The sequence below is a fragment of the Musa acuminata genome, chromosome BXJ3-9 (assembly GCF_036884655.1).
Source record: "Musa acuminata AAA Group cultivar baxijiao chromosome BXJ3-9, Cavendish_Baxijiao_AAA, whole genome shotgun sequence".
Lineage (NCBI taxonomy): Eukaryota > Viridiplantae > Streptophyta > Magnoliopsida > Zingiberales > Musaceae > Musa > Musa acuminata.
In genome coordinates this window covers 44,234,894-44,262,841 of record NC_088357.1, presented here as the reverse complement: position 1 = coordinate 44,262,841, position 27,948 = coordinate 44,234,894, and the positions used below count along the sequence as shown (strand labels likewise).

The following is a 27,948-nucleotide window of genomic DNA, read 5'->3' as shown; positions in this document are numbered from 1 at the left end:
TTATCCTATTATAAACTAGAACTAGCACAAATAATGTCATGAAAGAAGAAAACTATAATGTAATAGATATGATGCCAAAACAATTGACAACTGGGAAGACCCCCATGTTCAAACGGAAAACGAACTTACCAAAATATCACAATGGTCACATCAAACCATTTGCAGATAATTGTAATTAAGGTTCTCATAAAAAATTGAAGGCCATCGAGGCAACAAGCACCTGCGATGAAATTAGAGAAATCCACTAAAGGAAAAATGAGGAGGAGAAAATTCTCGGCTGGCTCTGATGGAATTACCTGAGTCTAACAAGGAGGAATTAGCTTGCAGTGGATTTGAGAAAGATTTCTCGACCTTTTTATTGATCTTGGAAAAAGAATTCCAACATCTGAAGCCTCACTAGCTTTGAAGCACCATCAGGCATCTTGTTTGCCCTTTTGCAGTGTCTCTAGCTCTAACTTTGCTTCTTCAAGCTGTAATTTCAAAGTAGATATTCTCTGCTGCACTTCCTCCAGAGTGCCCCTGGTGAGATCCGGCTTATATGGTGAAACATAGTGTTGAGAGAACTTTCTAAGAGCTTGAACTCCACAAACCTACAAAACACACATCACAGTGACTGGAATATATACACACACATTCCCATGTAAATTCTAAAAAGCTGTCTTTTCAATTAGCACAAATTTTTACCTCCTCTGGCAGTAATGGCAATTTGGTGATATGGAAATCGTCATAAAGCATGTAGAACTGGTCAATGTATTTTTGTTGCATCTTTATCCGTGCTTTGAGTAATTTGGATTCAACAGCTACAAGAATGAAAATGAGTGATTTGAAGTAGGATAAATTTTAGAAAATCCAAAGTGGACATTATGACACTTCCAAATATATCTTGCTGTTATATTTTACGCACCTTCATCATCAAAAAGTACTTGATTAATAATGATATTATGAGCATCTATCTCAAATTTTGTTAGTTCTTGCACCAACCTCTCTGTTTCATAGAGAGAAAGAAACTCTGGAATGCAAATGCAGACAAACGTTGTCAAATCCTGTCATAGAAAGTTTACAAGGTCAAGAAATCAGTTATCTCAGTGAACATTTGTGCTCAGACGTTGCATCTGTAGCACAACAACAAAAAAGGTCAATCTCATGATAAAACCAGGAGGCATTTGTAAGAAGCCAAGGCAAGCCCTATATATATACATGAACCATAAGGTATTTGTAAGAACCATAAGGCACACTAATAAAAAGGACTATAGACTCCGGTATGATAATAAACACACTGTAAAGTTTTGATTGGGATAACATAAAAGCCCATGCCAAGTTATGCATGATAAATGATCAAGGTTATTAAAAATAGCCAATCCCGATCCAGATTGGCAATACTAAAATAAAATGGCAAAACAATAAGACCCCATTTCCTGTGCCACATCTGAAAGAAAAGAAAATAAAAAAGAGATGGATGAGATGACCAGGAATAACGAAAATGGAGAAGAAAACATATCTAGAAGTGGTGTATGAAACAAAAAAAGATATGATGCTTATCTCTCTGACATCTAGGGTCTTTTATTTGACCTTGCCATCAATGGACAAGTGTATGATGATTGGGTGGATTTGTGTCATAGTCCCTTATCGTAAGTCTCTGACACTCGAATTCTAATGATATGTTTTTATCTGTTTCTGATGTTTCCTTGTGTATAACCATTGCAAAATTAAGTTATACTTGGTTGTGTCAGCAAAAGGCATTAGAGGAGAAGAAACAGTACAGATTCCAAATCTTTTTTTAAGCATTGTTTTCTTATGATCACATAACACCGCCAATGTCGGTCCCAAGCCCGGACAAAAAAGATGGAGGGTTGCATTAGATCACTAACAACCAACATAAAACTATGTCAGATCTCATGAGCATGGATCTTAACTAACTTCAATATAGAGCTAGATCGTCACCTAAAAGTGACGCGAGGCACCTACACTAACCTAGGTGTCCAAATTATAAATAGTGGGCTAGGAGGTCACCTAAAAACAGCCCATCACATCGGTACCCGGATGTGGTGATAAGCAAGCAAGAGTTCTCTCATTGTTTTGGACCACTAAGAGTAAAAAAGTTAGTTCAAGAACAGAAGGTTAGGTTAGCAACTTGGAATATAGGAACACTTTCAATGAAGGGATTGAAATTGATAGACATTATGATTAGAAGAATAATAATGATTTTTTGCTTACAAGAGACTGAGTAGGGAAAAATTTAAAGAGATTGATAGTACTGGATTTAAAATTTGATATAATGGAAAAGATAAACACAGAAATGGTATAAGAATTATTGTTGATAAGAATCTTATGAATAATGTTGTAGATGTAAAAAGATTTGAAGATAGAACTATAGTTTTAAATTTATAAAAGGACAAGATGTTTTGAATGTCATTAGCATTATGCCCCTCAAGTCGGATTGATGGATCAAACCAAAAGAGAATTTTGGAAAAGCTTAGATGATATCATTCAAGGAATGTCTATAACCGAAAAACTTATAATTGGAGGACATTTGAATGGTCATGCAGGGAAAACATATGATGAATATAAAGGGATGGATGAAGACTTTAGTTATGGGGAGAAAAATAAAGATAATGGTATGATTTGGGATTTTGCAACTTTGTACGATCTTATAATTGTAAATACTCACTTTAAGAAGAGAGATGAATATTTGATTACTTATAATAATGATTACAACTGTGGTCAAATAAATTTTTTTCTCACTAGAAAGGTAGATAAAGTTATTTGTAAGAATTGTAAAGTTATACCAGACGAAAGTTTGACAATTCAATATAGATTGATGGTTTAGATATTTACTATAGAAAATGAAAAAAAAAAAAGATAGTAGAAAATTTTACTAGGACCAGATGATGGAATTTTAAAAATGATACTGCAAACACTCTTAAGAATATAATGGAAAGGGAGGTGACTTAAAACTTAGATAAGGATAATATTAATATTATTTGGGTTACGATGGCTAATAAGATTATGAGCTTAATAAAAGAAATTCTTGGTGAAACTAAAAGTAGAAGTGTAACCGTAAGCGAGAGTTAGTGGTGGTACGATAAAATTTAAAAAGTAATTTTGATTAAAATTTCATGTTTTAAAGATTAGTAAAATTATAAAAATGAGAATAAATTTAAAAGATATAAAGAATCTAAAAAAGAGCTAAAAAAGTAGTTAGCATGATAATATATAAAGCTTATGATAATTTTTAAACTAAATTAGATACTATAGATAGTCAAAAAAGATATATATCGAATTGCCAAAGGTAGGAAACGACAGTATAAAGATTTAGGTAATATTTAATGAATTAAAGATGAAGATCAAAGAATACTTATTAATGATAATGAGATTAAGAAAAGAGATTTAAAAGGATGACTAATGAATGCAGAAAGAGTCTTTTAGTGACAATTTATAAAAATAAGGATCACATACAAAATTGTTCAATTTATAGAGGAATTAAAATCATGAGTCATAGTATGAAACTTTAAGAAAGAGTTATCGAAAGTAGGATAAGGCTTGAAACAAATATCTCTGAAAATTATTTTGATGTTATGCTTGGAAGATCTACCATAAAAGTTATTTATTTATTAAGACGATTAATGAAAAAGTATAAGGAGAAAAAAAAAATTACATATGGTTTTTATTGACTTTGAAAAAGCCTATGAAAGGGTTCCGAGAGATTTATTACAGTGGGTCTTAGAAAATAAAATTGTATCCACTAATTATATTGATGTAAAGATATGCATAATAATGTAGCTACTAGTGTTAGAACTATAGGAAGTGTGTCTAGTGAGTTTCTTATTAGCATAGGATTATATCAAGGATCTACATTAAGTCCCTACCTTTTCACATTGATAATGGATGAATTTATTAGTTACTTATATGATAAACCTCCCTGGTGTATGTTATTTGCTGATGATATTATCTTAGTTGATGAGAGCTATGGAGGAATTAATTATAAACTTGAGCTATAAAGGCAAGTCTTAGAAACTAAAGGTTTTAGATTAAGTAAGACTAGAACTGGATATATCAAATACAATTTTAATGATTCTAGAAATAGATAATAAGTCTCTTTAAGTAAAAGCTTTAGGTATCTTGAATTAATTATTTAACAAGATGGAGAGATCGATGAAGATATTATTTATATAATAAAACAGGATGGTTAAAATGATGAGGGGCATTAGAAGTCTTATATAATCATCAGATACCTTTGAGATCAAAAGAAAAATTTTATAAGACAATTGTGAGACCAACAATGCTTTATAGAGTCGAGATGAGAATGTCGAGATGAATGTGTAGAGTTACTAGGAAAGGTAGGAAAAAAATACCTTTACTCTTGAACAACTAGGTATTGCTTCAATAGAGGAGACCTTCGGATAAGAGACCTTCGGATATGGTAGTCAAAAGAGGTAAAATGATTAATGTTAATGGTACGAAAAGTAATGATTGCAATTTCGTATCATACCAGAGTTTCGATATATATATATATGTGTGTGTGTGTGTGTGTGTTAAAAAATAAAAAAAGGAGACGACGTCGCCTCATTTCTTCTCCCCGCGTGGGGAACCGTTTCTTCTCCCCACCGAGGCTTCTTCTTCCCGCGCGGATAAGGAGAAGTCACCGACGACGCTGAGGCCTCGTCGCCGACGATGAGGAGTAGGCAACATCTCATCTGTAGAGGGCGACAACGGATCGAGATCGTTAAGGGAGAGTAGCGTCGAATCTCCAGGTTTCTCCCTTTTCTTCTCCCTCTTCTTCCTTCTCCCTTAGCTCATACTGTCGGGTAGCAGGCGGCGACGGTCAAAATCGACCGTTACCGACCGACTTCGGGCGGTAATGAGGCGGAAATAGCCCCAATCGACAATATCACCCGATAGCGAGCGGTTCGCATACCGATCTGTTGGCGAACCGATACGTACCGCCCGTACCTCATTCGAAATTAATATCCTTGACGAAAAGAGATAGAGGAAAACCTAAAAAGACTTTAATAGAAACTATAAATAAATATTTAACTATTTAAATACTAAACTTAACTAAATATATGACTTTTTCCATATCTCAACGATGATAAAAGATTTATGTAGTCAACCCCAAATAGTAGGGACTTACGGCTTTGTTGTTGTTATTGAATAGAATGGTATTTTCCTTATCCAATTTAAAATTTTCTAATTTAATTTATTTTCAGATTTTTCTATTCTTTGAATTGTATATATTTTTCTCATCTTCTAAAGGTTTTAATTGATTTTTTATCAATAAAATCCCCCTATTTATGTTTGTCTAACCCTACGAGTTTTTTCTCATAAGTTATATGACCCACTTCATAGCAATTCAAGGATGCTCGATTCCAATGTTTAAAACCTTGCAAATGTTGTTATATTCACAAAATATCTAGTTATATTCTTCTCCCTTTGTATTCACCTCTAAATTCTAACCACCTCTTACTGTAGTCCCCTTTCCACCACCTTCTTTCACTAGCTATCTAGTACATCATCTATTTTTATAACATTACACTGTAGCCTTACATACTATAATGAAAGCTGATCATTATAAGCATTAGATTCATATATCTGAGAGAGAGGGGTTTATTTGCTTGCATCTAGTGAGATCAGAACAAAATTATAAAGCCTAGAAAAAAAATTCTACCTGTCTTTTTCTACCTTTTTGGTTCTTTTTATCCCTTGAAGGCGACTGTAGGTCTTCCACCTTTTCATCCTACTATCTTTACTCTTCTAAATGTTAAGTATTCTCTATATTGGGACATGGAACATTGGTACGGTTTTAGAGGCTAAATTAGGATATTCTTTTGTAATGAAATCTATGTTGAACATGAAGCCAAAACAAATACAAAGATCAAGACCAATGTGACTGTACACAGATCACCTCAAAAACAAGCTCTACGCAATGTAAATGAACTGATGCAATCCAATTCAAAGGGTTTAATTATGAAGTTGGTTATGTAAAATAATCATTTGTTTTATTTTTAAGATTTTACATCTAAATTTTAATTATATTCTAGATGGAGTGATTGTACCATGATCATGACAAAAAAATAATAACAGTAAGACTTGTGTTTTGTTGGGTTATGTATGTATCTTCTTCTCCCTAGAGTAAAATTTCTACCAGCTTCTTGACTCTCTATTCCTAGCATGATCTACCTCTCCTCTTGTTGCCTATCTAGCAAATCATGTAACATCACATTTATAACATGAAACTGTATCATACACTTATATACCAAAATACGATGATCAAAGCCCATCACCTCAAGAATTTGGTTCCTGTCCTCGAGTGATGTGACTCTACATGCATCACTGATGAGGTTCAGTAGTTAAATCAGTTGTGACAGCATAAATGGACATCAATTAGCACACTGCAATAGAAGAGGTAGGATGCTTTTCTTCAACTAAAGGTAATTAGGCTGATTTCTAGAACACAGGCAGAGGGTAAGAAGCAACATGTGAGAAACTAAATCCTTACAGTTATCTGTATCATTAGCTTGGATCATTTTGTCAAGTCCTGGCATCATAATCATATAATCAACAGCATGACATCAGATTAGGAACACCTACTGTACAACACCTCCATATAGAAGGAACAAAATTATAAGAATAAATGAAAGAAACAAATTTTGAAAGGAAAACAAACTATATATGTATGTATAATTATTTTCCTCAGGTAATTCCAAACAACTATTACAATTACAGGAGCAATTACTACTGTCATGGCCAACACTCTAAGGATCTACCATGATCAGGTCACAAATCCATAAGCTCAATTCTTATGATTTTGAATGAACATACCCCCCAAAACCAGAAGTAAACAGGAAGCACCTCTGAGAAAAATCATATGTTAAATAAATTTCCAAAATATTCAAAATATGAATAGCTAGTAGCAAGTCAATTCCTAAAAGAGTTTATCAAATATTCACATGTAAGTAGCATTTAACAGAAAAACTTTCTGATGCTACCCAACCGATAAGCACATCTGAAACATCTAAAAGGATTGTGATCTTACTGGATCCTTAAATTGTCTGTTTACTTGCTCAATCACATCCTTCATACCTTCCAGCTTTCCTAGCATAGCATCAGTACTGAACTCATCACCAAGACCGAAAAGACGAGTAGCCTGTCAGCAGAATTTAATATCAACGTGAGTTGGTGAAAAAAAACTAGTACTTCAATAGAGACATGTAATGTGGACACAGCATTCAGTTATAAGAAAGAGTACTTGATGAAAGAATAATAAGCACATGTTTCAAGATCATATATAAAAAATGTTTGTTGTGATAATTCTTATGTGAAACTTGGGAGTTCGTTCGCCAACAAATGTGTAATTCTTATGTGAAATTCCACTTTAAAAATTTGTACTAACGCAGATTTTAGGCCTTGCTAGTCTTTTGACAACTCAAACTTAATGGACAGAAAGTTGGTATATATTTTCTCCAATTTCTCTTGCTGAAAAAGCTAAGATAAATATGTAAAATTTTCAAATAAATATCACGAAGAGAAGAAATATTAGGGTAAGTGCAGCCCTTATTTCGTATATATATCAGGGTTTTTAATATCGTTCCATACTGCCAGGTATGGGCGGTACGTATCGATCCGCCAGATGACCGACACATGGACCGCTCACTACTGAGTGGTATTAGCCTGGCTGTGCCAAGGCGAGGCGAGGAAGAAGACGTTCGAAGAAGAGGGAGAAGCATCGAGGAAGAGGGAGAAGAGTCAAGAAAGAGGACCACAAAGTCACCGATGCGTTGTCACCAGCGTCTCGATGAACTTAAGCCCGTCGAACCTCGGCGCAAACTTATCTTCCATGCCCTTTCTCAATCCCGATCCGGCGTCGCCCTCCCTCAACGATCCCGATCCAGGCGGTAACGGCGAGGAGAGTCATGCCTCTCTGGAGAGGAGCTGAAGGTGCAGGGATCAAGGGAGGCAGCGACGAGAGCAATGGAAGAGGCGGCCGCAAGGAAGGCAACGAAGACCTCGGCCTTCTTCATCTCCAAACGATCTCCTTCGTACACTACCACCGCACGGGGAACTTTCCGATGTCGTCTTTCTTCTCCCCACCTCCTTGACATTGAAGGCCGCAGACGAGGCGACAATGACGAGGCTACCGCTCAGTACGCCCTGTATCTTCTTTATATCTTTTTATATCTTTATATATTGATTTTTATCTTTTTATATAAAAATATATATTTATATCTTTTTTATATATTAATTATATATATTTTTTTATATATTTAGTATCGCTCAGTACACTGGTACCATACCGTACCGAACAAAGCTCGGTATACTGGTACGATACGAAATTAAAAACCTTGATATATATTATAGCTACTGACCTATATAACCACTAGAAGCAAAGACCATACTATGGACAACAAGGATCAACGCAATACCGGTGACCAAATGTAAGACACTGCTACATCAGATTTCAGCAAGCACCTATGATGTAAAAACTGACCTCTGTTTTCAATCGTATTTTACCTTTTCAATTTGAATGAGACCAGAAAACCAATGAACATCTAATTTACATTTATTAGGTTTATCTTTGTTTACAAAACGGAAACTCCAGTTCTATCAGTAAGTCTGTAGATTAGCTCCAATAAAGAGGATGCCAATATTCACAAGTGAAGGGAAGTTCTTTATCTCAAACGTTTTGCCAAAAGCCAAAACCAAAACTCAAGTACCTAACAGATTTGTTGTAAATCAAATTTAATGTAGCACATGGTTAATATGATGTCACTTTTGATTGTCAACTGATCCTCATCTTTTTTTCTCTCATCAAATGCGTGGAGGAAAAACTATTAGTGCAACTATTGTAGTACTTTAGAACCTTCAGAGTTTTGACAATTAAATTTGTGCTCCGGCTTCTTAGTTGCCTACTTGAGGCTATCTTTTAGTTCAAGAAACTGAGTTTAAATCTAGGAATACACATACCAACCACGGCAGGTAATGGCACTACACTGATGCTTGGGCTAGCATGTAGGCAGCTGTCTCTCGGTAAACCTCTAAAAAACACATTATATGTGGATGGTGCTTACCATTCATAAGCATGACCTCCTTTTTTTTTAGTCCTATTAGTTACTTTCTGCTTAATATTCACACACCTTTCCAGTCATGATGTGACCAACAGATCAGCAATTATGGAAAGATGCAGCTGGCCATCAGCTGGCAATCAAGACAAGCATTAGCAGACTATCAACATGTCAAAAATAATGAAAGCAAGCTACGATTTGGTAATAATGCAGGGCAACACATTTTAATAATTTGGAAGTAAAGCAAGTTACTCCACGCACTATGCCAATTCCTACGACATTCTAGACTATATCAATCATCTTCCATGACCACTAATGGATATCAACTATATGCCACCATCTATTGCTGCAAGCTACTATGATAACTTGAAAATTGACTATAACCATGATAGTTATCACATGCTGGATTATCTATCAGCATATCTAATATGTCTACATGGCTAACTTCTCGCGATGGACAACCTTGCTGTGGGAATCAAAAATCTATGTGGACCACTTGTTGGCTAGATAACCCATCTGAAGTGAATGGTCAATATCGAAAATCAAGTAGGCATTGTCACTACTATAGTGACTACATATACAGCCAAGGGATTGTCGATGATCCAAACACCACCACAGAGTATCCCACTATACTATCAGCATTCTTGACCATATAAGGTCTCAGAAAATCTTTATTGCTCATCGTAAGCCCAAAAGAATTGGTCAAGATTTTGAATCTACAGAGGTAGCTTATATCCAATAGAGTACACCAAAGAGTACTACTGTACTAGTACAACCAATCACCTTCAAATCCTCTATGGCGACATTAGGCTCAAAACAACTTCCATAAAGAATGAGGATGGTGGACCATAACTTTTGTTGGTCGACAGGTCATGCTGTTTCAACAATCAAAACATAGTTGTAGATGAGAGACAATCCAACGGTGAAGCCAAGATCTTCACCAGATATTGTAAAAGAAAAATGTTGCTTGAGCTATTGAATTAGCACCTAAAGACAATCTAAGTTTAGAAATACACACACACACACACACACATATATATATATGAGACCACTTCAAGAGGACAATGAATCAACTTTGACTGCTTGTTGCATCGGCCCTATTCAGCAGCCTTCTTGGGACATCATTACTTGATATAACTTTGTTCCATAAATCAGTCCCCTATACAACATTACAACTTACAGAACTATAAAGTTAGATGAATTGCCTAAGAATAGTGCAAGTACCTGGTTCATAATGCCACCAAATTTGTTTTTCAAGGCCATAACTTTCTCCAGCCCCTTCTCTAAAGTTGATGGGAATTGCAACAATCGTAGAGTATGACCAGTTGGAGCAGTATCAAACACTATAACTGAGTAATCCATTGTTTGGACTAATCTGCAGTAAAAAAATAAAAGATGGGTTTTAGCGGTTTTTTGTCTTCAAAATAAGAAATGAATTAAGATAACTAGCAGTTTCAGATATAAAATTAAATATTTTGTTTAATGACAAGCATCAGAATTCAGAAATCAAAAATATACTATGATACAGAAATATCAAACACTATAACTGGGTAACTTGTTTGGACTAATCTGCAGTAAAAAATAAAGGATGGCTTTTAGGGGATTTTTTGTCTTCAAAAGAAGAAATGGATTAAGATAACTAGCAGTTCCAGATAAGAAAATAAATACTATGTTTAATGACAAGCATCAGAATCCAGAAATCATAAACATACTGTCATACAGAAGTTTCAAGCATCTCAAGGAGATTCCTAAACAAACATTAAATTAACATGACAAGCCTCTGGATTCAGAATCATAAATATGCTGCCGCATACACAATATCCAAAAGCATTGAACAGGTTGCTAAACAGGCAAGACGACATCAGTAACTGATAATTATCATCGGTCAAAGTTCAAACATTTACTGAAGTAATAGCTGCACAAATCAGTATAACATCATAGGATAGATAAAAAAACGAAAGATCTGACAAGGAACACAGACAATAAAAGATCTAACAAAAATAAAGCAGTTAATGAAGATATCAGCCATCCAAGTACATGAAAAACAAAATACAAATAAAAACATTCTTATTTCTTATAACAAGGAATCAATCATCTCATTTACCAACTCTAGAGAATCTTCACTTTCTTTTTTCTGCTTCAAAAGACGATCTTTCTTATTATCAAGATATTTAATTTAGATTTATTTATTTCTTTTAAAGCATCTTCAATCAAGCATATCTCCCCAATCATCTTCTGTTTTAGCACAGTTGCTTTTCTTCTCGTTAGACAATCTTGGTCGATCGGCTCATTCTTCATCCAAGAAAGAAGAAGATTTTTGCTAGGACTTTCTGACAATTTAGACTTGGTAACACAAGTTAATGGATTATGACAAATATGAATTGTTAAGATTTTGTCAATTTGTGAACTTTCCAACTGTTGGCCATTTTCAATTGACGAGATAAATATTGAAATATGTTAAAAGATCTATATGTATTTTTCTTGGTTCTAAGATGAGAACAGAAAAAAGTTAGAAATGATCAATACTTTAAATATGCTCTTCCACCTTGGTGTTATTCAAACACTATATCAATAATGAACATAATCCCACATTTCCTCATAACCCTATACTGAAGCAATATTTTAAATATTTATTACTATAGGCAAAAAAACATATTCGATGTAATAAAAGTAATTCTTGTTTCATGCTAAAGTTATATATGTATATGTATATGTATATGTATATGTATATGTATATGTATATGTATATACATATGTATGTATATATGTATGTATATATGTATATGTATATGTATATGTATATGTATATGTATATACATATGTATATATATATATGTATATATATATATATGTATATATATATATATATATATATATATATATATATTGTTTATTGGCATCGTATTTGGTTGTTCACAGAACTCTTTAAGACAACAATTGACATCTCAAAGTGTTAAACCAACATCCAGGAGCTAAACAATCAAGAGTAAATGCACTGTATTTAAATAACTGAGAACTTGGTTTTATCCAAGTTTAAGCTTTTTTTATAATTTTGAGAGAACTCCTAAAACTTATCAAATTGCAGACAGTTAATACTATGGGAAGATCCAGACTTGTTAGTTAACGAACCATGCCAATAATATCATACCGCAGCAACGATCTGTTTTCATCTCTCCCATACAAATGCCTAGTTAAGGATTGCTCTAGGATACCAAAAACCTCTATTTAGTAATATTTCTCGTGAAGAATCAAAACTTAGTGCATATTTGATGAAGGGTTTAAACCTGATATAATAATCCAAGTAACACAAACATCAGTTAAATCATCAGCATAAAGGGAGGCCCAGCCCCACAGTTATGTTATTACACATCAACAGCAATTTTTTCTATATGCGCTCTCCAAATAGAATGCAAATGGAACGAGAGAAAACTTACTTCAGCATTTCAGCGAAGCTCATGGCCTCATCGACTCCAGGGATCGCATTCGTTAGCTCCGAAAGGAACCCATCGAGTCCCTCGTCAGACAAATCGTCGCCCTCCACCTTCGGATCGACCTCCTGCAGTCGACGGAAGAATTGGTTAAAATTCCACGATCACAAAGCAGAAAAAAGAGGAACAATCGACAATAGGATTGATAAAAGATGGCTCAGATCGGAGAGTAGATTCGATGGGATACGTGAGAGAGAATGAGTGTTAGTAATACCATGGCATAGAGGTTGGAGAAGCCATTGACGAGGGTGGGGATCTTGGTGAAGCGCTGCTGGAACGCGTCGCTGAGGTTGTGAGCGGGGTCGGTGGAGATGACGAGGACGGACTGGCGGACCTGCGCGAGGAGGATGGAGAGGATGGAGCTGCAGGTCGTCTTCCCCACGCCGCCCTTCCCACCCACGAACACCCACTTCAGCGTCTCCTGCTCTAAGATGTTCCGCACCGACCCCTCCGGCACATCAGTCGCCATCGCCACCGCCCTCCCCTCGGTTTGTTCCCCTTCCGATTTGGCTCTTTTTCCGTTTCTTGTTGCGTACCAGGAAGCCGAGAAGCGAGAGGAGACGATCGAGGAATTGGGGCTTCTGTGGGCGTTTGATCGTGTAGATTTATGATAAACAGGATGGATTAATGATCAGATCTCTGGGTCTGGGAATGGGGCCACATTTGAACGCAAACAAAGTAACACTCCGTAGAGTTCTTTCTAAAATAATATTTTTAAAATTAATTATATATATATATATATATATATATATATATATACCATTTTGTTGGAAGAAACCTTTTTTGAGTTTCCTTAGAAAGGTGTCCTATTTATTTTTTTCTCCTATTTTAGATAATAATCACAATATCCCTTATCGTCTTCCTCCCATCATAATTTTATAGACTTAGTTAGAATTATCTAAATTATAAAGTATATTTATATTATTTATCTATAAAGGATCAATCTAGAAATAATCTTGTATAAGTTCAAAGGACATGTAAAAAGAAAATTAATTAATTTAATTAAATAAACAATAGACAAGACTCAGACATCTAGTGAAAAGTGGATAGCTTTATAAGTAATTCAACAAATACTTGGTACGTGAGAGCAAAAAAAAGAGAAAAAAACAAGGATTTCATAATAACAATAGTAAGTCTACAAACGATTGCTCATCAGGCATCGAGCATATTAAAAAGTTCCTGTAGACTTTATATGCAAACTTGTGAATCTAATCAATATCCAATACTACCTTAAACCCTCATCTAGTCCTGTGTCATCTAGAGGGTTCCAAGCTATTGGCATGGTTGTTGTTTTATTTCATAACATAGCCTATAACAAATAGATCATGATATGTAAAAACTAAGTCCTTTTGGGATAGTTTTACCTATTTTGGTGAGCGATCACTCTACAGCTCTGTAAATTATTCATACTTACAGTTTGTAATCAAAACACAAAGTGAAACATACTGCCAAACAAATATATAAGTAAACAAAGGTGATGAACAATCTGTTGACAAAGATATTATAGGCACACGATGACTGTTTGTGACATTCTCCCCCACCTAAATTATTGATGCCCTCTCGATGTTTACTAGTAGACTTTGATGACTACTTCATGTAGCAAGGCATTTTCGACCTCTCAACAAGCTTCTATTATGAGAAGTTTTTACTACTTGAGTACTCGATTTGCTTTGCTCTATTATGTAACTTCAACTTATAATTTGCTAAAATAACTTCAACTCACTTTTAATAAGAAGCTTTGGCGGGTGATAGCTGAGTTGAAATAATTTTTTGAAGCATCTCATAAATCTAAGTGATAGGCTTTTAATTTACTTGTATATAATATATTATAATTTTTGAGCCATATCAGTAATTGTAACTTGTAAGAGATATTATCTATCATGCTAATAATTTGGAAGGATCCCTCGTACTTATGCATTAATCTCTTATGCCTAAAGAATTGGAGTGGTGCTAGTTAGAATTTCACCAACACCAAGTTGTCAACTTTGAACTTCTGTGGTTTCTTTCCATATCTGTCCACTTTCTTCATCTTTTTAGTCATCTTTTTCAAGTATGCCCAGACAATATCTTATCATTGATTTGTAAAGTGATATATTAACGAGCTACTTGCAGTATAATCGATCAATGAAGTATGAGAAGCTAACGATTGTTGTCATGTAATAATCTAAAAGGGACCCTTGTTGGATACAAAGTTTTGCTATAAGTTGCAGGAGGATTGGGCTATGTCTAACAGTTTCACCCAATCTCGTTGGTTGACACTTACATGGTGCTAAAGATATTGCTTAAGAAGTGAATTTATCTATTTTTATTTTGGCTATCTATCTGGGGTTGGAAACTTATAAAGAAGTATAAATTAGATCTTAATAATATAAACAACTCAGTCCAAAATCGCCATAAGAACCATGCATCCCAATCGTTATTGATATTGTGTGGAACTTCCCAAAACTTCATTATATTCTTTATCATCAACTTGTTTGTCTCATTATTGAGCAGTGTAGGGGTGCAACAATGTATATTGTATACGTTGAGAACTAATTAACTATCATGAGTATCGATCCAATTTTTCCTATCATCGACAAACTTGATATGAAGTATAAGGAAATGCTCTCTTACGATCTTTTTTGTACGAGCAATGGCTCCAAAAGATCCATCTGCTTCCACTACTTCATATTATCTTATTGGTAAGTAAAGTACATCCGAACATATTTTTCTACATCAATCCTCATTTTTAGCAATTCTAGGCCTTCTCCACGAGAACCAAAGTTTCATGATCTCTTGCCTAAAGAGAATTATGATACTCCCTTAAGAGCTCATGTCTCAAAGTGTCTACTCCAAGAATATAAACTTTATTTTCTTTGGTATAGATAAATCTTTCTTGAACCCAAAATTATTATGTCTTACCTTTTTTGATTAATTAAATAAGGTTATTGCTCTAGGATCATTGTACAATCTATTTTTGATTCACGAGAGAAAGTTGAAATGTAATTGACTTGCTTGGCTTCCATCTTCCAATGATATCACATTCATCAAGTTAACTTTTTTGCTCAAGGTGTCAATCACCACATTTGCTCTTTCTAGGCTCGTATTCAATTATCATATCAAATTTAGCAAGAAAATTTTACCATCGGGCTTACTTTGGAAAGAGTTTCTTTTGAGTTTGGAAGAAACTTTGTGTTGTTAGTTGTTAGCACAAATCACATTCTAATAAAACAGTGTCACCACACTCATAAATAGTGGATAATTGTTGTTATCTTTTTCTCGTTTACTCGAATATTGTCGCTCTATCCCATTGAGCTTATAGCTTTTGTAGGCTATTAGGTAATCTTCTTGTACAAGTACTCCTCCAATAACAAAGTCAGAAACATTTGTATGGACTTTGAATGGTTTCTCATAATTTATCAATTTGAGCAATATACCTCTAACACAATGACCTTTAGGTTTTAGAATGTCAATTCATATTTTTTGAACTACCACTAAGGTTGCTCCTTCAACAACTTTGTTAATTGAGCTACATATTTCGAGTACCCCGATATGAAATGTTGATAATAGTAAATGAAACCAATAAATGATCTCAACTCTAGTACCTTCTTTGGTGTTCACCTCTCCACTATAACCTACACTTTTGATTTATCTATTTGAATTAATCCTCTGTCAACTTGGTGTCCAAGAATAAAATCTTCATTTGAGCAAAGTAGTACTTCTCTTTTTTTACAAACAAAGTGTTCTCCTTGAGAATCTTGATGATTGTTCAAAGGTGCTTGATACGCTTTTTTAGTGTTAGGATGTAGATGATAATATCATCTAAGTAAATGACCATGAACTTATCCAAATACTCATTGATAGTTAATTTATGAGAGTGCAAAACATGACTGGAGTATTAGTTAAGCTGAAAGGCATTACTTAGAATTCAAATGCTTTACACCTAGTTACACAAGTTGTATTTGTTTCATCACCTTTAGTGATTTGCACTTGCTAGTACCTCGATCGAAGGTCGAGTTTGAAGAAGTACTTTGCCTTATCCAATTTAGTGAACAAGTCCAACGATGAGCGGGATAAGATATTTATTCTTTATTTTTATTTTGTTTAAGGCCTGATAATCGACACATGATCAAAAGCTCTCATCTTGTTTATTCTAGAAGAGAACTAGAGCTTTGAATGATGCTTTAAAACTATTGATGGGACCATCACTTAATAGTTCATCCAACTTCTTTCTTAGCTCTATCAACTCAAGGAGAGTCATCTAGTAAAGTGGTCTCACTAGAGGTTTCTCTCTTGGCTCTAGTTCGATGCGATAATCCATATCTTTATGTTAAGTCAAAGTTTTTGGCAACTCGGGTGGCATAATATCCGTGAATTCTTTCAAAATATTTGCTATCACAATAAGTTCTTAAGCAAACTCTATATCAAGTAGCTTTAGTTTCACTATAGCCACAAAAATTAATTTATCTTTTCATACACCTTTCTTTAATTGTAATGTCAATAGTTGTTGCAGGTCCTTGGTTTCTCCTTAAGAAATTGGCATCACATAGGGGCCATCGTCTCCCATCAGATATAAAGAGTTTAGGAGTGGCAATGACACTCTCTTGGCTGTGTGCATGAACTCTATTCCAAGAATCATTTGGAAGTCATCTAATGACACCAACATCATGTTTTTTGCTTCTAATCCACTTTCCAATTTTTATAGAGACCTTTTTTGCCAACTCAAAGATTTGCTTTGCTTCTAAAGTTCACCACCTTCATTTGATTTGGGTTCTTTTTTAAATTTAGCCCTAGTCGCCTTACTCTACGATTGATAATAAAGTTGTGATAATGCCCGTGTCTACCATTACATGAGATGTTTGAATATTGAGCTTGATATCCACTTACATTAGCTCGCTGCTCCCTAATTTGTATTACTTTGTCTTCGTACGTTCCCCCCATTTGACCCTGTAATGTATTTAACAAATACATTACTCCCCTCTAGGGTCCTTGCGAGTCTTTATCATAATTTCTAGATTCAGAACTTATTCAAACTAACGACAATGACTTTTCCCTTATACGGTCTTGGGAGATAGATTGATGTTGTTAGCATATTGAGTGTTTGTTTTTGTAGACACTCCCTTGTATATATGGTCCTCCACACAAGAAGCTTCTATCAGGCTTCAGGACTTTGCATTTTGAACTTAGCCCCTTATGAGAATTCTTCTTATTTTGCTCGATTGTGGACTTCTTCCCTTTGAATCTATAGACATGCAATTACTTGAAGATTATTTCTTCTTCTCCAAGTCTTTCAAGGAAACAAAGTCAATAAACCTTTTAGCAACTATGATTGACTCGACCAAATCAATGACCTTATATTGATGCAATTCCTATTACGTCCATGACTTTAGGCTATTGAGAAAACTAAACAACTTATCCTTCTTAAACATATCTTGAATGTTCAGTGTCGAGAACTACTTCATAGAGTCTTATACACAAATTCCCTAGCATAGTTGTCTCAATTTTCTTTATGCCATGAACTTAGTGTTCTCAAGTAGACTGAGTTCTCAACTCTTGCTTCAAATCCTTTTATGTGTCCACCCTACACTGACCTTATTGGATCTCTTTCAATCAAGTCACCCACCAAACTTTTGCATCCTATTCAAATATATGGTTGGTATCAAAACTCTAGTTTCTTCTTAGTCAAGTCTCATTGCTCAGAAGTATTGCTCAATTTTGAACAGAAAGTTCTCAAGCTTCTTCATATCCCTAGCACCGTCATATTAATGCGGCTTGGGTGTCTTCAAATTTTGTGATGGAGCAATGTGGGTTTTATTCCCTCCCGCATGAAGAGTCCTCATTAGCAGGATAATCTTTGCCATGAGATCCGTTAAAACATTATATAAGTGATGCACAACCTCTTGGTTGTCTTCTGTCAATTGATGAACTCGAGACTTGACCTTGTCGATCCAATCTTCTGTCTTATCTTGTGAATTCTCTACCCCAAGGAGCCTTCGCTAGCCTTGATAAAGTTCCTCTAAGATCACTTCGAGAATATTGAGGTGGGTTTATGCAATAGTCAGACTCTCCCTATGACTCTTGTGCTTTTTTAATTGGTGCATCAGATTACAGTTCCTCTGTTAATGAAGAATAGAAAACTTATAGCTTACAGTTCCTCGTGCTTCTCTTGAGTGTATCTAATAGTTTAAGAATGAGTTTGTACTTGCAGTCCATCTATGATTGCTTGGGATAATGGCATGACTTGTCATGTCTTGTTTGATTTGTCATAGTGCTTTGCCATGGTGAGATTGTGAACTTTTATTATTTACCCAAATTACTTGCTCGTTTTGAAACCAAATATCACATACTTAGCTAGAATTGTCTAAGTTATAAGACACTCTTATATTATCCATTTGCAAAGGATCAACCTAAAGGCAACCTCAAATAGGGCCTAGAGGACTTGTAAAAAGAAAGTTGATTAGCTTAAGTGAACGAGCGATAAACAAGTCCTAACATCTCGTAAAAAAGGATAACTTTATAAGTAATTCAATAAATACTTTGTGTGCAAGAGAGAGAAAAGATAAAGGAAAAATAAGAACTTTAGAAGGTAAATGAATATTCATAAGTCCATGAACAATTGCTCACCGGGTGTCGAGCATATTGGCAAGTTCTTGTAAGCTTTATGTGTAAACTTGTGAATCTAATCAACACTTAACATTATCCGAAACTCTTATCTAACCCTATGCCATCCACGGGGCTTCAAAATATTAAGATGACCAATGTTTTGCTCTGTATCGGAGCATGCAGAAAATAGGTCATATCACAAAAACTGAACCATTTTGAGGTAATTTTGCCTATTCTGGTGAGCAGTCACTCTACAAGTAGTTTTTGCATATATTTTTTAAGTAAAATTATTAAAAAAATAAGAAAAAACATATTATCTAATGAATGTATAAGCAAACAAAAGTGATGAACAATCCATTGACAAAGGTGTTCCGAGCATGCGATGGTCATTTATGACAATGAGGCTTTATCACCTTCCACGATGTCAATCATCATGTCCTCCCCATGCATCATCATTTCATGTTGTCTTCGTGTAGCCCTCAGCTCCACCATCACTTTGGTCCACCTCAACTTCATGTGATTCCCCATAATCCTTGCCCACTGCTGTCACCCAACTCCACTCCCCAATATTGATCGCCCTCGACTTTGTCATTTCCGTGGGAGGGGGCTACGAGGGTTGTGAGGAAGTAGATAGTTATAATAAGGCTTCCCCTCCCTCCTCCATGATATTGTCCACTATGCCAAGCACTACTCGTCCAAATCCACCCACCACTTTGCTCCAATGAGTATCGTCACCACCACCTTCACCATGGAAAGCTTCTCTCCTGTGGCCCTCGCTAAGCACATTTACATCACATTCGTCATAGCCCTTATGTCCTCCTCCTTCTCCTACATACTTGTTATTCATTATAGTCCTCGTGATCTTCATCTCTGTCATAACCCTCGTGACCTCCTCCTATAGTCACAACTCTTGTGTCCTCCTCCTCCTACATACTTGTTATTCGTTATAGCCCTCATGACCTCCATCTCTGTCACAACCCTTGTGACCTTCATCTCTATCACAACCCTCGTCACCTTATAGTAAAATGATGATTTCATGATTATCATAAGATGATAGGTGCCTAAAGTAGAGGTGGGTGAGGATAGTAAAAACTAGAAGACTAAGGGAGATGAGGGAACGGTCGGAGATTGTCAAGTGACAATAAGTATTGACTATTATACGAAGTAGAAGCACCAAATGAAAAAAAATTAAAATAAAAGTACTTTCAAGAAAACATTAGATAAGTGATCCTACTCATATATACTATCATAAAATAATTAATATTTTTCATCAATAAAAATTATCATCTTAGACTAGTTGAAATATAGGTTCACCGAATTAATTATCATGTTGCTATATATCATCATCTGTTTCAGTTTCTCTCACTTCAGCTAGTCCGCTAAGAAGGTGATCTCTTTCATTCACCTGAACTAAATCCTAGGTTAGTAGAGCTTATGAGCATGAACCATGCTATGCTCAATATTGAATAATAGGTACAAACACTGATCATGGACGTAAATATATTTATATTTCATAACATTCTGGCAACTATCAATCGTATAATAATAATAATTGTCCAAATATTTTGCAAAATAATTATAATAATAAATATAGTTCCCAAACATCTTTATTGTATAACCTACAATATATATATATATATATATATATATATATATATATATATATATATATATATATCATTCCAAGTCTAGATTGAATGTAGGAACCTGGTCTAACTCTCGACCCGTTATCCAATCGGATCTTCGTCGGTGTATAACAACCCGTTGTCCAATCGGATCTCCTTCTGTTAAGATGATGCCCGGTTTAAACGCGAATCCAACTGAAACCAACCCGACATAGCTTTGTGTTCGCTCACTAACTCGAAAGAGAAGGGTTATCGAACGCCGTCTCTAAACGCCTGCCGTTCCGATTCTTCAGGAAGGCGGCTCCAATGGCGATGCGGTGGCTGGCGAGGACGGCGATGCAGTTACTGCCGGAGCAGCCGGCGGTGCGCTCATTCTCCTCCATGTTGCCTTCTGCGTTTTCGGAGGCGTCGGCGGCGATTGGTTCCGTGGTGCCGTGCGGTCGCGGGGACAAAAAGACGAAACGGGGGAAGCGATTCAAGGGGTCGTTCGGCAACTCGCGGGGTAAACGGAAGAAGATGATCCAGCGCATCAAGGACCGCGTCGAGGTCCCCAGGTCTACCCCCTGGCCCCTCCCTTTCAAACTTATATGAAACCCCAACTCGTATCTAGGTCCGGGTTTTGTTCCACTGTAAAAGATGTGACTTTTCTCTTCATGATTAATATGTTGATGTACCAACTTTGTTGCTTTTGGTTGTGACATATGAATCTTTGATGGCCTATCGTTGTGATATTAAGTGTACTGAAATAAGTTCTCCACTTTTTGATTGCTATGGACTGAAAAAAAATTGATGGTAAGTGGTGTATAGTTTCATTCTTAGCATGTTCCAGGAGGATCTTCTAATTGTTTCCAACCACAATTTAGGACGATGGAGAGACTTTGGAATTTAGTTTTTGGCAGATTACAAGTTGAGGTGGAGATTATGAAAAAGAACGGATTGAGAGGGTGAAGGAGAAGTGTGGAAGATAGATAGATGTAGGGAGCTCGACTAGAGGAATATATAATCTACCCAAAGGTGAGATTTTATTTACTTATGAAAAATTTACAAGTACCAAAATAACAAAGATTTGAGAGATGCACATTGTGGTTTACTCTTATCAATAGGATGGATATGTAATACACTACTCTCTGAAAATGACCTGACTACTAATAATGGTGATGCGCCTGCATGCAATGAAAGGATCAGATCTTCATCTCGGAGCAACTGAATGATATAATTTTTTTTTTCAAAAAGCAAAAAGGATTGGATTAACTTAACATTCTAGTACAAAATTCACCATGCTCCTTGGAGCATAAAAAAGAGGACAATTCTAGAGCCTAATGACACCTCCACAAATGATGAATCCTATTGATTTTGGCACACAATGCAAGCTAGTTAGCGTTTCTATTTCCCTCTGTGTAAATATGGGAAATTCTATATTCAACAAAAGATTCAAAAAGACTAGGAAGAGACTCGATACTGTCCATAGCAAACTATGGAAGCTATTCCCTTCTATCAAGAATTTGAATCAATGCCTTTGTATCTGATTCTATCACAATTCATTGTATGCCTTCCTCCGTTGCATGCTTCACCCCTTGATAGCTAGAAGGTCAGTAAGTCAGCAGTTGGGATCTGAAGTGTATCTACAACCTGCAACTAAATGATAAATTGAATGTCAATTTAGGAGCAGTTATTTTAGCTTTTTCTTATGTTATTTCAATGAGATCAAATGATCCATGGTTGAGATTAGAAGATCTGGAGTAAATTAAGAGCCCAAATGTTTGAGAGTGGGATTCCACATCATCACTTAACCTAAGTTGTGGACCACAGGATGGTGTTCAGTGAAGGAAATATAACAGTGAAAACATTTTAAAAAATCATATAAAGTGAAGGACAGAGTCTATTTTTGTTTGAGTTTCATATATAGATATGAGTTTCCATAGACATGCAAATGTTAGTGTTGAAGGAATAAAAATTGAAGTCATTCTTTCTCTGTCTCTCCTGTGCAATTCTCGCTTCTCTCTTCTCATCCAATTTCTTGCTCGTAGATTTCATCTCTCTTTCTTTTATTGGCTTCTGCCTTCTTGGATTTTGGTGCTAAAACTTGTTATGTAATCTTTATAAATCATCTATTTCATTTTGAAGATTCCATTTTTATGTCAAATGCCTCCGGATTTTTTTTCTCCATGAAAAAGCTTGCTGGAAAATCTGGACAGAAGACTAAGTCTCATATCTTGCTTATGTTTTGCCTGGTAATGGCTTTTGCCTCTGATCAAAGTAATAGGGTTATATCATCTGATATTAGAACAAAGCTTGATCACTTTTCCTTTAGAGCGAATAGGAAAAGAAGTGCAATTTTTTTTAGAATGAAGTCATTTTTTAAAAATTTACTACTTCATACCTACAGGACTCAAATTCTTGACCTTTTGACTATGCATATTGTGCCTTAACCACTGAGATATCTCTCCTGAAATAAGGGAAACCAATTTTAGAAATTTGTTTGTGAGCAAAATGTAATATTACAGGTGGACACAAACTAAAAGCAATCTTCAGTAAGAAAATATTGGAGGAAGGTAAAATTATAAAACTATTGTGAAGTTTACATAGAATAGTTTTTTTAGTTATTATAGACAATTAAATAAGAGCAGAAAAATGATAATTATCCATCAGGTATAACTTAATAAGCACATCACAGTGTCATAAATGGAACAGGATTCCAACTTTTATCATGACAATCAAGTGTCCAAAAGATTATTTCTAGTGGACAATTTCAAGCAGAGAATTTTAATTTTTTTCTCAAGGAGCAGAATGAAATCAACCAAAAAATATTATTTAAGAACGTCGAGGAAGAAAATATTCAACGATGGTGAAAATATAAAATGACAATAAAATTATATGGTATGGTCTGCTTTGAACAATCAAGAACAATTCATGAAAGACAAACGAAAAGAAGATATAAGCGATGATACATCATCAGAAATTTCCTGAATAGCAAAACACAATGCCATATATGAAACCAGTTGATAATTGGAATTATTATAGTTGCAATGAAATGTGTAGACGAAAAATCATTAAGGATGAGAATGACAATACCTATCCAATCACATTTATTGTTGATTACCAAGAAACAAAGGACATGTAGACTTGATCCATCCACAATTTGGAGAAGCTATAGGAAGAATCCTTGAGCTAGCATTAACATGTTTGATGAATTCTTCTAGAGTTGGCATTGAAAAGTGATTGATGTTGCCTTTTTCTTGCAAGCACTTGTGTGCTATAAACGATTTTTCCAGTCAACGACATTTGCTTTTGTCACAATTCTAAGGAAATTTAGGAAGAAAATGGAATTTGTTTATGGATTAAAGGTTATTGCAGTACTTCAATAAAATTCTCTACTCCCAGTGATCTAAAAAGTCACAACCTAGTGGTTGTATGATATTGGAGACTAGAAGTCAGCTATTTTAGGTATGTTTGAATGAATTAGATTGAGACTAATGAAGAGATTCCACAGCTGGAAATTTGGGATAGAGCATTGGGTCCTACATGCCCAAATATTGAAGACAATCTTGAGCAACTTAAAGACGAGTAGGAAGTAGTTCCAAGTAATAACTGGGAGATTGAAATGTGTGGTGGACAATGGATAAGAGAGACAAGTTGTGGACCTGAGAGCAATAACTTTCACATGCACCATGTTGGAGCTCAATGTACATCCACCCATAGCATGGTGTAGCAGCCATCATAACAAGTCATGTGTAGCATGACAAGTATGCTACAATAAATACAAGTATCTTCAAGCCTACTAGAAGACAGTTCATCTCATGCTAGGCCAAGAGAAGCAGATTACAGCAGGCTTCAATGCTCCACTTCCTCCTTGCATTATGAAGTCTTCTGGAAGACAAATATAGCTTTGAAAAAAATGTGAAACTTTCAGTATTGTATAGTATTGTTATTGACGAGTGCTATACATCACCAGTGCTGATGTTTTGACAATACAGATATTTCCTATTTTTGTTAATACATATATTCAAATCTAAAGGCGTGAAATATCTTTGATGCAAGTATTTCTTAGTTGCGATGTCTTGGAAACTATTTCTTTCTTCTTACAAGTACTTATCATAAATTATGATCCTTAAATGGATGATGTTCTTGCCCTTCAAAGGTTAGAGAGACCCAATCTCTTGTCATCATTGGGTTCCAAAGGAATATGAATACTCATAATCCTATCAGCTAGATCTTCATGTAACAGTTGTCTTGTTGCCATAAACTTGTTGTTTCATACCTGATCGCATGAGTTGGCTTGTGGAATTCTTTTGCCTTATTGCTGTTACTGTTACAAGAAAATATTCACTTGAGATTGCTCTGTTTTCCTGCTTGTAAATCTCTTAGTGCAATCAGTGCTTAGGATATTAAAGATGAGGGAGGACAGTTGGACTCGTTTTGCCACCTTATTCACCTCGTAGTGGTTTTATTCACAGGAATAATGTTCTAGAAATAACTGAACATTTCTCAATTATTTTCAAGTTTTTACTCGAAGAATTCTTCGTCAGATGTTTTCTCTAATTGAATTTATCAAAAATTGTATTAAAATGTCCATTCTTAAATTTGAAATATATTAGTGAATGGTCCAACAATGTTTTAAGAAGCTATAATGTACAACAACAATCATAAGATTTATATTCTTTTTCTATTTTCATCTAACTTTCCTTCCATGCAATTTTTTTTTTTTTGCACAAGACTATGAAATATATTTAAATCTCTATCTTTTCTGTATTTTTTTTAAGAAACTATCTATTTAAATTAACTCCAAAATATAATATTTTGATTCATGAACTTTTTGCTTCATGCTGATTGAATCTTTCCCAGATAATGAACTTGTGACTATGGTTTACTTAAAGTTGCTCCACAGGTATTATTGAGTAGTTTACTGAGACTGCCTCTATCTGTTTACTGATTTCTTGCTTCGAAAGTATAATCCAATTTGAGGAAGATTATACAAATTATTGAGCACTTGAACACTAGTAGCCTCTTTGGGTTCTGCATAAAATACCTTGAGATGTTGTGTGATCCAAGAACAAGAAAAAGGCAATTAATGGTGCCAATTGCAACATTAGGAGGCCTAGTGTCTCATTGACTAATGCAGAATAATTGAGTAGGTCCCAAGCCATTAGATCTTGACTGTACTTATGTAAACAAACGTATAAATCCATGGTCATATCTTGTCTTGGCTCATGCAAAATTTTCAATTTGAGATGCAATTGTAAGCAAAAGTATGACAACTATATCACAAAACATATTATGTTTGTGCAATCTCTAGTGACTCATAACTCATTGATTTATTTGTAACTCCAAAGATGGTCCAAACCCTTTTTTATTATTATTATTTTTTACATAACATAGTTTGTCATCCAATTAGTTTTCTCTACTTTTAAATTCTCAATTTTTTTAGCAAAGGATAAATAGCTTGCAATTGAGTTGTATCCACACACCAAAAATTACTTGTTTATACTTCCTCTTGATACTTATCATTTTGTTTAAAATTACAGTATTTCCATGTGATTGGAGCCAAATGTGCTCACAATTACAAAATGTTCCCAACCAAGCATCAGTTCTCCCTTATAAAAATAAAAATAAACCAAGCATATGGAACAGAGCTTCTTCAAGATCCATCTCTCCATGGGCACAGAAAGAACAACAATAATAATAATAATAATAATTATTATTATTATTATAAAAATAGTAATAACTATTATTATAACAATAAATAAACAAGTCATAGGCTGCCACCCTATTGAAAGATCGCTCTCTTTCTCTGCCACCCCGATACCCGCGTTGGCGCCGGGCATCACGTGGCCCACCTTCCCTTGGCCACCCACATGGGCGGCATCCCCCGTCTGCTGGACCCCGTCTTCGGTGGAGCCGGCCCGACCGTCCAAAGAGGCGGCCGACCGACCTCCGTCCCCATGTCGTGGACTTTCCCGGCACTGTGTTCAACCCTGTTCCCCATCTCCCCGACCCGCTCACTTGCCCATTACCTTGACAGAGACAACCTCTCTCTCTCTCTCTCCTCTCTCTCTCTTTTACACACAGCTTATCACGATATAACGCAACCACTCCTCCTCCTCCTCCTCCTCAGCTTTACCTCGCCGGAGAAGGACGACTCAGAAATCGTGTGGAGTGGCTCGATCTATCTTGGGGAGACATGGAAGATCTCGACAACCTCAAGGCAACCGAGTTGACACTTGGTCTCCCTGGCACCGACGCCCCGGAGAAGCCATCGCCGGCCAGCACCACTGGGGCTAACAAGCGGGCCAACGATGAGTGCTGTTTGCCTGTAGCCAAGTAAGTTTCGCCATGCAAGCAGCTAAGCCAGATGGTACCAAGGTGTTTATGTTCTTCAGTTTGATCATCTCTTTGTGGGTTGGCATGGCAGGAAACAGGTCGTGGGATGGCCACCTCTAAGATCTTACAGGATGAACAGCATCAGGATAAGAAAGATGGAGGCAGAAGACAACACCGGAATCTACGTGAAGGTCGGCATGGATGGAGCCCCTTACCTAAGAAAAGTGGATCTTAGGGTTTACACGGGCTATAAGGAGCTCCTGGAGGCCTTGAATGACATGTTCAAATGTTTTTCTTTAGGTAAGGAGGAAGACATCCTCTCTGTACTTGTTATGAGAAGATCCAGAGAAAGAATAGACTTTGATCTGTGCTTATAATAGGTGGTGCAGAAGGACATGAAGAGTCTGGTTATGCAATCACATATGAAGATAAAGATGGAGATTGGATGTTGGTTGGAGATGTTCCATGGGAGTGAGTATTTTGTTGCTCTTTAGCTTGTGGATGGATTCCTGATCCGTTTTATATGTGTATCCTGCAAAGGCTAAAAACTCTTTCCACTTGTGATCTGTAGGATGTTCATCTCTTCATGCAAGAGGATGAGGATAATGAAGGGATCTGAAGCAAGAGGCTTGAACTCAAGCACATAGCAAGTGGTTCATGATCAAGATCAACTATTTTTCTTTACTTTGTTCTTGAAGACCATGGAGATTTGGTTTGGATTTCTTTTCAAGCCCATCAAAAGAAACCAAACGCAAAAGAAAAAGTCTAGTCTTTTATGTACAAGTACACAAAACACAAATGTAGAATGGATATTATACAAATATTTTTTTTATCAAATATTGGGAAAAAAGAAGATAGATGCAAGATCAAAACTCA

The 27,948-nt window shown here is 35.6% G+C and overlaps 2 protein-coding genes and 1 pseudogene across 4 annotated transcripts; 2 read left to right on the top strand and 1 right to left on the bottom strand.

The window, feature by feature from the left end:
• Positions 1 to 39: 39 nt before the first annotated feature.
• On the bottom strand, positions 40 to 13,166 carry LOC135648801 (ATPase GET3A-like). The gene is made up of 7 exons (XM_065166760.1): positions 12,762 to 13,166; positions 12,494 to 12,615; positions 10,284 to 10,434; positions 7,034 to 7,144; positions 905 to 1,043; positions 685 to 800; positions 40 to 590 (listed from the first exon to the last, which is right to left on the bottom strand). The coding sequence occupies exons 1-7, from the start codon at positions 13,014 to 13,016 to the stop codon at positions 414 to 416; spliced, it is 1,071 nt and encodes a 356-aa protein (XP_065022832.1). The 5' UTR covers positions 13,017 to 13,166; the 3' UTR covers positions 40 to 413.
• A 7,797-nt stretch (positions 13,167 to 20,963) lies between these two features.
• On the top strand, positions 20,964 to 21,511 carry LOC103998845 (ribosomal protein eL41 pseudogene; annotated as a pseudogene). Its single transcript, NR_165375.1, is given in 1 exon segment — positions 20,964 to 21,511. The product of NR_165375.1 is annotated as a ribosomal protein eL41 pseudogene (transcript).
• A 5,335-nt stretch (positions 21,512 to 26,846) lies between these two features.
• Positions 26,847 to 27,948, top strand: LOC135648923 (auxin-induced protein 22D-like). Of its 2 annotated transcripts, none has more exons than XM_065166945.1 (4): positions 26,847 to 27,072; positions 27,164 to 27,372; positions 27,462 to 27,543; positions 27,644 to 27,948. In XM_065166945.1, exons 1-4 carry the CDS (start codon positions 26,933 to 26,935, stop codon positions 27,717 to 27,719), a joined length of 507 nt encoding a protein of 168 aa, XP_065023017.1. In that variant the 5' UTR covers positions 26,847 to 26,932; the 3' UTR covers positions 27,720 to 27,948. The 2 variants fall into 2 exon arrangements, with proteins under 2 accessions (XP_065023017.1, XP_065023016.1); XM_065166944.1 differs by having other exon boundaries at positions 26,851 to 27,072; positions 27,453 to 27,543.

Bases quoted from the DNA above. Each gene is read 5' to 3' on its own strand.
- LOC135648801 (XM_065166760.1), bottom strand. From the start codon at position 13,016: ATGGCGACTGATGTGCCGGAGGGGTCGGTGCGGAACATCTTAGAGCAG. The intron at 12,616-12,761 runs GTATTACTAACA...CGTCGACTGCAG, and splicing joins TCTCCAACCTCTATGCCATG to GAGGTCGATCCGAAGGTGGA. The intron at 7,145-10,283 runs GTACTTGCACTA...TTCTGCTGACAG, and splicing joins TTGGTGGCATTATGAACCAG to GCTACTCGTCTTTTCGGTCT.
- LOC135648923 (XM_065166944.1), top strand. From the start codon at position 26,933: ATGGAAGATCTCGACAACCTCAAGGCAACCGAGTTGACACTTGGTCTC. The intron at 27,373-27,452 runs GTAAGGAGGAAG...TGCTTATAATAG, and splicing joins GTTCAAATGTTTTTCTTTAG to GTGGTGCAGAAGGACATGAA. The intron at 27,544-27,643 runs GTGAGTATTTTG...TGTGATCTGTAG, and splicing joins GTTGGAGATGTTCCATGGGA to GATGTTCATCTCTTCATGCA.